A 13,407-nucleotide genomic window follows, 5' to 3' on the forward strand; every position below is an offset into this window, starting at 1 on the left:
AACAACAACAACAACAACAACAACAATAATAATAATAATAATAATAATAATAATAATAATAATAATAATAATAATAATAATAATAATAATTATAATTATAATAGCAATACTACTTTAGTATATATTAAATATAGTATTAAAAAATCAGTATTTTTAAAGGACATGGTGGGTGGGATATTATTGAGCATCAATTGTTTTCTTTAATTGGCAGTTCTATTAAATATATCAACTGTTTTCTAATATGTCTTAAAATTTAAGTAAAATATTACTTTGTTCAATGTTTCACAAAGAAAGACCATTAGAAATTTTATATATATATACAGAACAAATTTGTAATTACTGACACATTTGGATGCTATTAATTATTAATATATCTATGCTGATCGTTGCATTTAAATATCCAAATGACAGTAAATGTAAATATTATTTTATAATATTCAGATGTTAAGGTATATATCAAAGAATGTCACGATGTTTTGTTTAAAGTATTTCTGTAAAGAATAAACATAAGCATTTTTGTTTTTTTCACGATTTAGAATAAATATAATTATGTAAATGTTAAATAATTAACATCTTTGAACATTAAAAATTTGATTTTCTTCTTGCAATAAGTAATATAAATAACATAAATATAATAACAAATTTTATTTTGATATATATTATTTTGCATATGCATAATCTTTTCAGAAACACTTGTATATTTTCTTTTTTTTTTTGCAGTTTTTCTTATCAAATGCATGACTTTGGTATCAAAGAGCTGATATTGATATTTCTTATTATCATGCTAAATTTAGTGTACAATGAATTGATGATTATAATGAGGATGCATTCTTTTTCTATAAATTCAGTCTTAAACATTTCATCAATCTTTGTTGAACTAAATCTTGATATAATATATCTACATACAAAAATTCATAAATCAAACGAGTCGTCCTTTTTGCTAAGTGATATGACAACATCGTGACGGAATGTGTTCTTTGACATGATATTTCTATATAACTTTTGTTTATGTAATACATTCAGATTATTTAATGGCTAAATTGCATATATTTAACTATGCATGTGTATTTAAGATCTCATTTTGCATTAAAGTAATTCCTCATGTCATATTCTACAAAATAAATAATGCTAGAAAAGTATATTTATACTATAAACTTATAAAAAATAACATCAAAAAACAATTACTATTAACGAAATATAAAACTATTCATTATTATAATATTAACTCATATTATAAATTTCAAGCATTGATTTCCCACTTTCTTGTTAATAAATTTAAATGTTCACATATTTAGCAATATTTGCAAATTTCAGAAATAAATTTTGACTATTCGTCAAAATTAGGAACTTATTAGTTCCTATATTCATTTTTTTTCATTGCTTTCAAATTTTTGCATAAGAATCTTAAGATTTTCATTAAGAATGCAAACATTCAATTGTTATGAGTAATACGATGATGATAGATAGCGTAATAAACTTTGTAAACGCTATAAATGTTAATGATGGGCTCAATTCCAGAAAAGGATTAAAGTTTGTTGTAATTGGCGACCTTTATAAAATATGCGACGTCGGACACGATACATATTAGCCAATGTGAGGGCGCCCACCCCCCACATGGCCTACGCTCGCTCTATTTCTCCACCACTTGCACACATCTGAAGAACATCCAAGGATCCTTGAGCTTGTCGTTTTTCAGCCAAGAATCTGCCAGAAGCCTCTTTTAATTGTTCTAAAAATATTCTAAAATAATTTAATTAAATGATGTTATATCATAAAATAGTTTAATAATATTATAATATCATATATTTTAACATTTTAAATTAATTTTTAAATCTTTCATATTATTTACTATATAGGATTATTTACTATATTGTTGACAACTTATAGTAAAAATAAAAAAAAAAATAATATAAATGATTATAAAGTTTTACAATAAATATTTTATAATGCAAAATAGATAGCAATAGATTTTTCATTCCAATATATAGAAAAGTTTATTTATCTTATTTATATAATCAATTTATTATTAAATAATGATTTAGTTATTAATATTCTTATTAATAGTTAATTAATAGTTATTGATAATAAATCTTCATTGATTAAATTATTATTTTGTATAAATGTCAAGTGTTTGTAAATAAAAAGTACTGATATTTTTGTGTAAGATTTATGTGGAAAAAATATTTAAATTATCACATTTTATTATTATACATATTATTATTATATAATAATATTTCTCATATTGCAATAGAGAATTCATTAATATCTATCTTTCATGTATAAAATATTTACTTATTTTATATATTTACTTATTATAACTTTGTTTTTAATAGAACATATATTGCAAAACTTTATATATATATATTTTTTTTCATTTTTTATAATTTGTTCCAAAAATCTTTGAAATATTTTATAAAAAATAAATCTTTTAATATAAAAATAGAATAAATAATAAAGAAATATAATGATATGTAATGATATGTAATAAATATTGTCAAATAAAACAGTAACAAAATTTTTATAGTTTTATATATATATATATATATATATACTTACATATTGCCAGATACTATATCAGCTACACTATCTGGATCCATATCACTGAGCAATTCTAAATTATGTCCATCAAGTAATGATATATGTGATGGATCTCCATGCAATGATGAGACTAATGCTTCTATTGGTGGTCGACGCCTTCTAATTTCATCTCTTCTTTGTCCACATTCTATATTGTCTACATCATCAACAACTATATAACGAGAAGCAGCTTTATTGCTTCCTGCTGCCACCCATTTCTGATTTCCATATAGAACCATTAAACTAGTATTTCTTTCTAATGTGGCAAAATATTCTTCATCATCTACCTCAGTTCCTAATATGAAAGTAATATTCATTTGTTAATTTATAAATAAAATCTATATTGCTAAAAACAAAAATATTATCTTACCATCTTGTTCTAGAACAATTGTTAATTCAGCATCTAAAGGTAAAGATAAACGATTTCTTGCAATACTAATTAATTCTTTTAAAGAAGAAGCAGTGATTCCCTTTCGTTTTTCTCTAGTATGATCAACAATTTTATAAGGATTTCCCAATCCTTGCGAAATTCCTGCTGTTTCTGACATATTTTTTTAAATAAAAAAATAATCTGAAAATTGCTCACAAAGAAATTTAATTTAATTTTGTATTTTTGTCGTTCGATCAAATGTCAATCAAATATATAAAATTTATGTCATCAAAAATTTACTTTCTTTAATAAGATTGACCGTTACTAAGGCCTGATTATCGTTGCACATTGGTTTATCAATATCATTGATATTTTTAAATTAAATCGTAACACAAGATTCACATTCACTCAATAATGGATATCACCAATGTCCATTAAATTTTTATTAGAAAAATGTTTGCAGAATACTTAAAATATTAAATACATGCTGATAATTTGGGTGTAAAATTGTAAAATTGGAAGATAAGTAAGAAAGGGCAGTGTTTTGGATTGCATTGGATTGTTGATTTTATAAGGACTTTTTATAAGGACTACGGTTATTAACAATTTACATACACATATAAAATTTGAAAGACGTAAAATGAATTTCGTTCGAGTGACTGAACTGACCGTATGTCAACTCAACACTGGGTCAATGGTGCAACTACCCCTCCTATTTATATTCTCTGTAGACTACTGCGTATGGTATGTCCAAAAGACACCCACCATAGTATTCCCTCCCAACATGGCACCTACACAGAAATCAATAACTTACCCACTCTAGTAATCATTTTTTTATTGTCGTTAAATGAATTGTTTACGTTAGAATGCAATATCTCATTCATAACTTAACATAATATATGTTCCAATAGAATAAATGTAATTTAATTTGAAAATTTTTTTTCATTATCCAATTTTATTATTTATATAAAATAATAATATTTAAGAACAAATTATATTTATTACATAAAAGTTTTAATTATTTTATAACATAACATTAAAAATAATCATTTTTGAAAAAGTAAATTATTATATTAAAAATATCTAAATTTTATATTATTCTGTCATTAATAAATGTAATATTTGTAATGAAAATAATATGTATATGTTGCATAATAATAAAACTATATATAAAAGTATATCAAATATAATTAGATAAAATTAATTTTGTATAAAAAATGTATATATAAATATATACATTTATTAAAATATTATATGTATATATATATATATATATATATATTTATGTATGATATATTAAGTCCGCTAATTCAAAAGAATATAATTACATTTTATATAAAATATATAATTTTGCAAGAATTTGTGAATTTAAGACACAGCACTGTAGTTAAATTTAGATCAATGAGACTAGATACTGCTTTAAATTTAAAGTTAGCTCAGAGTTAGCCCAGTTAGGGCTTTTAGTAGAACCACAAATTTCATTTGAATGTTATCAATTAAGTTTTTTTAAAATATCATAAAGTTAAATTAAAAATGCCTTTACCAAGTGGAAATAAAGAACCTGATGATAGCCAAACATGGGAATTAGCAGAAAGATGTCTTCTTCCAATTGCATTTTCACATGCAATTGCAGTTATTTTAGCAACTATATTAAATACATTAAGTATATCACAAACATCTAGTTTTGTACTTTTTCTTTTATTATTGGTCATATCCATAGGATTTACGTTATTTTACCACAATTTAAAGGTGAGTTATTAAAATACATATATTATTTATTTATAAACTTATATACTATTACTTATTTTCTTTTATTTAATTATATTGATAATTACTTCTAAATTTTAATATGAATACATGTCTTACAATATTAATATTTAAAAATATAATCTTCTAGGTAACTGCTGCAGGAAAAGCAATTCTTATTACAGGTTGTGATTCAAGAGTTGGATATACTTTAAGCAAACAATTAGATGAATTGGTAAAATTATATATTATATATTAGTTTTTTTGTAATTGTTATTACTTATTTCTAGTGTATATATTATAGTTAAAGGAATTTTAAAAGAAAATTTTTTTTAAAGGGATTTACAGTATTTGCTGGTTTTAATACAAAAGTTGAAAATGAAGAAATAATGCAAAAATTAAGACAAGAAGCTTCTGGTAGATTACATATATTACAATTAGATGTAACTAGTGAACATGATATTCATTCAACATTTCTTTATGTAAATGAAAACTTACCAGATGGTGCTCCAGGTTTAAAATTATATTTCTTTATAAATATATAAATATTTATTATTAATATATATTTAATATTAATGAATATTTTATAATAGGTTTATGGGCATTAGTACATGCTGCTGCTTGGGTAACATTAGGTGAATGTGAATGGGTACCTCCTTCTGTATTAAAACGCAGTATAGATATTAATTTTATTGGCCTTGCTAGATTAACTCAGGTAAATTAATATTAATATATTATTAAAAATTATATATTATAGTATATATTTAATTAAATATATCAATAAAATAATTTTTATTTAAAGGTATTTTTACCTCTAATTAGGCGATCAAAAGGTCGTGTTGTATTAGTTAGTAGTCTTTTAGCTCGTATACCAAGTCCTGTTCGAGGCATTTATTGTGCAGTTAAGGTAGATCATTTAAAATTATCAATAATTGTATACACATATATAATATTAATTAAACATATTTACATATTTTCTAAATATTTATACATTGTTTTATTTTAATTTTATATATATATATATATATAGGCTGCAGTCGAAGCTTGGGGAGCTTGTCTCAGATTAGAAATGAGAAGATGGGGAGTAGATGTAGTTATTGTAGAAACTGGTGAATATGTATCAGGAAATGCATGGTTAAAAGATAATAACTCATTATTGGAACAAGCTAGAGAAATGTGGATTCAACTGGACCCTCAAACTCGTAAAGAATATGGACAAGAATTATTTCAAAAAGAAATGTTGGCTCTTGAAAAATATACACAAGAAATAGATGTAGATATAACACCAGTAATTAGAGCTTTAATAGATGGAGTAATAAAAACTTTTCCAATGAGAAGATATACACCAGTGTCACGTAAAGAAAGAATACAAGCATTATGCAGTGATTATCTTCCAAAACCAATTTATGACATATTATATATAAATTAAAAAAATACAAAAATATAAATAATCAAAAATAAAAAATTACATGTCAATCAAAATTTAATAAATACTACCTATTGATCAATTGTTTATGAGATAATATTATGAATAATAAAATTATTTACTATTTAAATTTTATCCTTACTTCATATAATTATTTAATTTGAATAAATCCAATAAGATACATTATATTTATACATATTAATATATATTATTCATTGTTGAAATAAAATAAAAAAAGAATAAAAAATATCATTATAATTTATAAAAATATTATTTTTTTAGAAATTTTATTGCGAATTTTTTCATTGCAAATAACTTTGCGAATATATTTTAGAAAATTTTAGTATTCATTGCAGTGCAACCATGGATTGTAACTGTAAAACAGAACAATATAACATAAATTAAAATGCAATATGTTATATATCAATAGAATAAAAAAATTTGAAAAAATTAAAAAAAAATCAGATTATGCTAATGTACTTCAATATTCGCGAGTAGTGAATTGAATTGGATTAAAATTCTTACATATTATAAAGCAGTCAACTTCACTAATATAAACTAATTTCAAATTTTTAATTTATTTTTTCTATAATATTTTCTAATTATTTTTAAAATTGATAAAATTATAAGATTAATATTATAAAATAAATAATTATAAAATTAAAATTGATATTTATAAAATTGATAACATGCGAATAATATCTACACATACCTTTATTAAATTGGGCACAAAATAGATTAATTTTTTAATTTTTTCAAAAAAAATAATTTTTCGTAAAATAATGTTCTATTTATAAATAAGGTGGTTAATATCATTTTGAGATATTGCTACAAATGTTCCGAGATTTCTATAAGCAACATGTAGAAAATTAATATTATGCAAACAAAAATAATCAACTAAATAATCACTTTCTTTTTTTTTGTAACCAAATTGTAATTAAATAATCACTTTTTAATTAAATAATTAAATTATAAATCTCTATAAAACTGTTATTTTTGTCAACATTTTTGTACTATAATTTTTTATACGCATTGCATTACATTCAAGATAGATTGCGCTAGTAGTTTTAACGATTCCATATTTCATAATGTTGGTAAAAATATTTTCATGAGACAAAAATATTATTCAAAATTTGAGAAAATTAAATGAATTAGATACTGATTATAAAAATAGAAAAAAAAACGAAAATACAAAAACGAATCGTAATTTGTTAATATATTTATTGACAATTCTTCTCAAAAGGAAAAAAAAGTAAAAGATAAAAAAGAAAAATCAATTACTTAATAAGTTAATACTGAAATAATATTTATTTTTCCTTAAAAGCGAATACATTTCTTTAATTATTATTATTTTTAATTATTTTAATTACATTCAAAAATAACAATATCCAATATTATATTATCTTGTGTTTGGTCATACATACGATAAAATTTGGTATATATACATATATATATATATTATTTTATATATATATATATATATATATATATATATACATATATGTGTGTATATCGCGTGTGCTTTCTATACATAGAGTATTACGATTGTGTTAAGAGTTTTGTAGTGGTTGTATAGTGGCAGGGGGAGGTCCTTAGCCCCCTTCGTGAGGCACACGCCGGTAATGAGTGTTTATACCATAACTGCGGCGACACCAACAACGAGTACAATAATATCAACAACAACGGCGACGACAACAACAGCATTAACAGTAACGACGACGGCTACGCCAACAACAACGGCGCCGGCGGTTGCCGTGTCGCCTGAAGCTGCACCTGGTTGGATAGAATTTTGTGAGAGACACGCCCGCGCTTCGGCTTCTGATTTTGCTAAAGCTTTCTGTACCTATGTCAGTTTAAATTTACCTGAAAGTGCTAGATTAAATCTTTCTCATCATGATTTTTTAAAAAAATTTGTTGAAAGTTTTTGTGAACACTTCGAAAACGAATATCTACGTCGTACAGTTAGGTATGTTATAATATTATGAAAAAGATATATTTTGTTATTTGCTTTCATAATTTTTTTAAATTTATCATAATGTATATATTATGCAAAAAGATGAAAATATTGCATTATGTTTTGCAGATCACCATCTTTATATGACACAAGACATAGTGCAACTAATGATAGAGATATTAATGCTATAAGTCAAAATAATAATGCTCCTATTCGTATATCATCTCATGAAGAATTCAGTGATTACTCTGAACATGATGGAGATGCAATATCACCAAAACCATCACACAAACCATTTTTCCGTCGTTTATCTTTTAAAGGACTTAAAAAAGGAAAAAGCCTTTTTCATAAACAACAAAGTGATGAAGTGGAATTATCTCATAGTGAACATCGTAGAGATAAACATTCAAAAGCTAAACTTTCTAAAATTGTAGTAGAATGTAGAAAAGAAGGCATTGTTAATTCCTTAATGGGGGAGAATATTGATGGAACTCAAAAATGGGAAAAGTCTAGACTTGCTTTAATAAAAGCAATTGGTGGATATATGTTAGAATTTTATTCTCCTCCAAAAGCAGTAAAACCACGCAGTGGTGTCTTTTGTTCTGCAATTACTGAAGCCAGAGAAACAACTGCATTAGAAATGCCAGATCATGAAAATACTTTTGTATTAAAAACACAAAATATGGAATTTGTAATAGAAGCTCATGATTCAAATGACATGAGATCATGGTTAGCTACTATTAAATATTGTATGCGTACAGTACAACAAAATTCTATTAATCCTAGTTCTGGAGTAGAGGCTACTGGAGAATCTTTAGGTCATACTTCATTAGCTATTAGTAATGAAGGAGATAGATTAAGAACTAATTCTGCAAGTAAAAGTTCTCGATCTACTTCCCATGAACATGGAGATGAAATAGGTGGCAATCCTCCAGAAATACCTCCTAGACTTCGTATAAGAAGTAATAGTAATTTGGAATTATGTTCATCACAACAAGATATTGAACAATGTAAGATAGATTTATATATAAGAGTTTTAAAATTATATTTATAATTATCTAATATGTATATTAGAAATAATTAAATTTTGTTGTAGTAAATGTAAATGATGGTGAATTAGATTTATCAAGTAGTTTAAGAGAATATCCATGGTTTCATGGAACTCTTCCTAGATCAGATGCAGCACAATTAGTTTTACATAGTGCTGCTAATGGTCATGGTGTATTTCTTGTTCGACAAAGTGAAACAAGAAAAGGAGAATTTGTATTAACTTTTAATTTTCAAGGTAGAGCAAAGGTAACGTTTTTTAAATTAAATTATTTTATATAACTATTAACTATTTTAAACTATTTAAAATAATTTATTTTGTAATCTTTGTTATAGCATTTACGTATGACATTAAATGATCAAGGACATTGTCGTGTTCAGCATCTTTGTTTTCCTGCTATATATGATATGCTTGAACATTTTCGTCAGAATGCCATACCTCTTGAATCTGGTGGAACGGCAGATGTAACTCTCACAGAATTTGTTGTGGCAAATCATGCAATACGATCAGCACATCATAATATGTCTGGAATAAATCAACAACAATTACAAGAAAGAAGACCTCCAGCTGCTCCAGAGGCAAGAGAAGTAAGAGTCAGCAGTGGAAGTCTAACTCCTCTTGAGTGAACGCGAGTGGCCAACACCCACAGTCTGAAGTCTAATCTACAGACAGTGAGTAAATAAATAAAATGATGCACCCATTTTTTTGTGCGACTGGTAATATATACATTCTAAATTGATATTCATATCATTACAATATTTTAATAATTTATATATCCATATTCGGATTATTTTGTATTTAAATGTTACTAAATGTTTTTTTTTTTAATATAAATTATTTTATTGTTTTTTATGTATACAGATATACATAATATAAAGTGTTTTAGAATAGATGATATAAGCAGATAAATATATTTCTACATGCAAAAATAAGTCAAAGAAAAGAATAATATTTTTTTATTTAAAACTTTTTAATTGTTTCTAAAAAATTAAAATTAAAAAACATATTGTTTATTTGACTGTACATTTTCAATTTTAATTTCCTTAAAAAGACTTAAACAACAAAATTTTATTTTACATTTTTCATATTACATGTATTTTCATATTTATAATCTTGCTGATTAATAACTTATATCTAATAATGATTTATTTAAATTCATTTATATTTAAAAATTTGATTTAATTATATTAAAAATTTATATTTTCAAATTTGATTTATTCAATAGAAATTTTGTTATTAAATAACAAAATTTTATTAACTTTTTTTTTTTAATTCATTTTTGTATGTAAAATTTTTTCAATAATTTAATATTTATTGCATCTTTTATTATGATTAATAAAAAAATTGCTTTATTTTTTCTTTTTTTAATTAGTATAAGTTTTATATAGTTAATGTTTTATTATTTTTATTATTTTGAATAGAATTTTTAAAATTAATATTATTTTTAATAGTTATAATATTTTTATTAATTTTTTATCACATATGTGTACAAACTTTTAATCCGAATGTGGAAATTTAACAGAATTTAACTAAATATTATACATGTATATAATTGGTATTTTAATTGAAATTCTCAAAATTAAAACTTATGATAACTCTTAGTAGTAAAGAGTTATAATTAATATATGAGATAATGGTGCTTAATATATATGACCGTGGGACAAGGAGCTCGCTTTTATATGTAAAATATTCTTAAAATTTCTGGTTCATTTTAATTACTGTGAATAATGAAAAATTATTTTATTTTATATATAATTAATATTTAATAATTTTTTGCAAATCCAGAAAATTTAAGATAAAATTTGACGAATTATTGTTTGAATTGAATTAAATGTTAAATGAATATTTATATAATATACAGGTGCGCACATATGGAGGTTCTATAAGAACACGTACAGAATCATTGGAAAGATTGGAACAACAAAACACCAATACAGAACAACAAAGTTCATCATCAACTAGTGGTAGAGCAATTCAAAATACTTATAGTTTTCTTTGACGTTGGATCCATAATACTCTACCATCGGGTTACAATCCAGTTAGTCCTCTAGATTAAGTAGTTTCTCCATTAATTTAGAAAATCAAGATAATTTTTAGTTGAACTTATTGTTATTATAAATTGTCATTCTAAAGTGTACTATTTCACTTATACAAATAATGTATTTTTTAATCAATTATTTCCGATTATTTCAACTTTGCAAGATAAAAATTACTTATATTTATTAACATATTTACATTCAATTTTGAAAACAGGACATAAATTTTAAAATATAATTATTTTATAAATAATTTTTGAAATAATATATATAGATTATTTTACAAATTCAATGAAATTTATAACAAAATTTTATTGATTGTACTTTTTTGCACGTTCAGATATATCAGCTCAAATTATCATTAACACATATTATAAATATTATAAGTATTATAAAATATTTCAAATATGTATATGAAACTAAAAGATCATGGCCTTTATTTTACTAAAAGAAAGAATATTTTAAAATTATAGCATATTCATTATGTCATCTAATTTACTTAAGTGTATGTACTTATGTCAATATATATATATATATATATATATATTATATATAATATATAATATAATATTTAATAATAAATAAAGAAATTATATATATACACATATATATATAAACATATGAATATAAGTTAGTCCTGTTTTATATGTAAAATTAATATGGACAATCTTTTTACTTGTCTCTATGATTTTTTTTATAAATTTCAAAATATACTAAATAATACATGCATATAGTATTATATATTAAGTATATATATTAAGAAGATTTAATTTAAAGAAATCAGAAACTAGTCTAAATGTTATGTATAAATAATTCAATCGTAATTAATTGAATAGTTAAATCATAGTATTCAATTTAAAAATAAGATTAAATAAAAAATATATCAAAACATATATATATATATATATATATATATATATATATATAATACTATGTTATTTTAAGATTATAATATTTTATGATAAAATAAATATTAATGTAAGTATTATTATTAAATTGATAAGCACATAAAAGTTATTTATATAGATATAGAGCAATATATGACTGAATGTGCAAAATTAAATTATAAATAAATATACATTATTATATTAGTAAGTATCTCAGTAATATAGTAATTAGTATGAAGTATAAGAAAAAAATATTTTCGTTATATAAAGGATAAACTGATTACTGTGATAAGATTTTTTTTTATTCAATAGTAATACAATTTTTATGAATTTTTTTCACTTGTATATATAATCATTAAGATAAAATATTTTTTGGTTAAAATATTGTTCAAATATTAGTTTCTAAACTTTTTTTTTTTTTTTTTTTATATTACAAAAAGTAATTTCTGAAAATATTTTTCAAATGTAAATATTTAAGAAAAATCTATTTTAAAATAAAAATTATTATTTTTAAAAAAAACAATGATAAAATAACAAATACATGATGACATTTGAGATAATAAAATTAAATTTATTTGAATGTTCTATATAAGTATACTGAATATTTATAAGTACAAAATAAAATATAAATAAAAATTCAATTATTTTATTATTATATACATTTTTTCGTTATATTTTATTTTAAAAAAAAATTTGTGTTATTATTTTTTCTAAATTTTATAAATTTCTGAAAAATTTTGTTGTGATCGAATTATATTACCTACATATTAACCTCCTCTTTCGCAAAATTGTGAATTCTTCTATTGATTTTACTCATGTATATTTTTTATATATGTATGTATGTTTTTAATAAATTAATAAACGATAAAAAATAATGTATATTTTTAATAATAAAAAATCAACTTTTTATTGTATTTAGTATTAATCATATAGGTTAATAAAAAGTAGCATCAGCCATTGTAATCAATATGCTATTGGATACAAATAAATCTTGAATACTTGTTAAATATCCAATAAATAGATATTACATTATCGTTTAAATAGATAAGAGTTATTTCCGGTTCAATAAAAAAAAATTCTTTGTGTTTGTAATATATAACAAATAATACGTTAATTTAACTCACAATTATCGATATGGCATCTCAGGTAATCTAATTGTCAATTTACTACATAATAAAATATTAATTAAATAATGTGAATTGAAGGTGTACGAATTCAATGTAGAAATGATGTGTGAAGGATGTGCCAATGCTGTAACAAATGTACTTAATAAGAAAGAAGGTATGATTCATTATATATTTATAAATTTAAGAATTTTCATTTAATAAAATTTATATATAAATTTTATTTAAATTTTAAAACA

At 22.5% G+C, this 13,407-nt stretch overlaps 3 protein-coding genes and 2 long non-coding RNA genes across 6 annotated transcripts; 2 read left to right on the forward strand and 3 right to left on the reverse strand.

Annotated features, from left to right (window-relative positions):
- Window positions 1–27: 27 nt before the first annotated feature.
- LOC122720129 (DNA fragmentation factor subunit alpha-like) lies at window positions 28–3,948 on the reverse strand. Its single transcript, XM_043946622.1, has 3 exons — window positions 2,948–3,948; window positions 2,557–2,872; window positions 28–1,740 (listed from the first exon to the last, which is right to left on the reverse strand). Exons 1-3 carry the CDS (start codon window positions 3,123–3,125, stop codon window positions 1,620–1,622), a joined length of 615 nt encoding a protein of 204 aa, XP_043802557.1. The 5' UTR covers window positions 3,126–3,948; the 3' UTR covers window positions 28–1,619.
- Window positions 3,949–4,232: 284 nt separating this feature from the next.
- On the forward strand, window positions 4,233–6,249 carry LOC122718071 (D-beta-hydroxybutyrate dehydrogenase, mitochondrial). Of its 2 annotated transcripts, XM_043942752.1 has the most exons (6): window positions 4,235–4,696; window positions 4,845–4,928; window positions 5,032–5,206; window positions 5,287–5,408; window positions 5,496–5,600; window positions 5,724–6,249. In XM_043942752.1, exons 1-6 carry the CDS (start codon window positions 4,481–4,483, stop codon window positions 6,120–6,122), a joined length of 1,101 nt encoding a protein of 366 aa, XP_043798687.1. In that variant the 5' UTR covers window positions 4,235–4,480; the 3' UTR covers window positions 6,123–6,249. The 2 variants fall into 2 exon arrangements, with proteins under 2 accessions (XP_043798696.1, XP_043798687.1); XM_043942761.1 differs by lacking the exon at window positions 5,496–5,600 and having other exon boundaries at window positions 4,233–4,696.
- Window positions 6,250–6,360: 111 nt separating this feature from the next.
- Window positions 6,361–7,182, reverse strand: LOC122719606. Its single transcript, XR_006347652.1, has 3 exons — window positions 7,069–7,182; window positions 6,832–6,967; window positions 6,361–6,493 (listed from the first exon to the last, which is right to left on the reverse strand). It is a non-coding gene; the product is annotated as an uncharacterized LOC122719606 (long non-coding RNA).
- A 421-nt stretch (window positions 7,183–7,603) lies between these two features.
- LOC122720156 (SH2B adapter protein 1) lies at window positions 7,604–11,357 on the forward strand. The gene is made up of 5 exons (XM_043946680.1): window positions 7,604–8,085; window positions 8,203–9,083; window positions 9,170–9,369; window positions 9,457–9,708; window positions 10,983–11,357. Exons 1-5 carry the CDS (start codon window positions 7,742–7,744, stop codon window positions 11,118–11,120), a joined length of 1,815 nt encoding a protein of 604 aa, XP_043802615.1. The 5' UTR covers window positions 7,604–7,741; the 3' UTR covers window positions 11,121–11,357.
- Window positions 9,413–13,276, reverse strand: LOC122720158. Its single transcript, XR_006347723.1, has 2 exons — window positions 13,169–13,276; window positions 9,413–9,646 (listed from the first exon to the last, which is right to left on the reverse strand). It is a non-coding gene; the product is annotated as an uncharacterized LOC122720158 (long non-coding RNA).
- Window positions 13,277–13,407: the final 131 nt, after the last annotated feature.

This window comes from Apis laboriosa, unplaced genomic scaffold (genome assembly GCF_014066325.1).
Source record: "Apis laboriosa isolate Shangri-la unplaced genomic scaffold, ASM1406632v1 scaffold11_cov152, whole genome shotgun sequence".
Lineage (NCBI taxonomy): Eukaryota > Metazoa > Arthropoda > Insecta > Hymenoptera > Apidae > Apis > Apis laboriosa.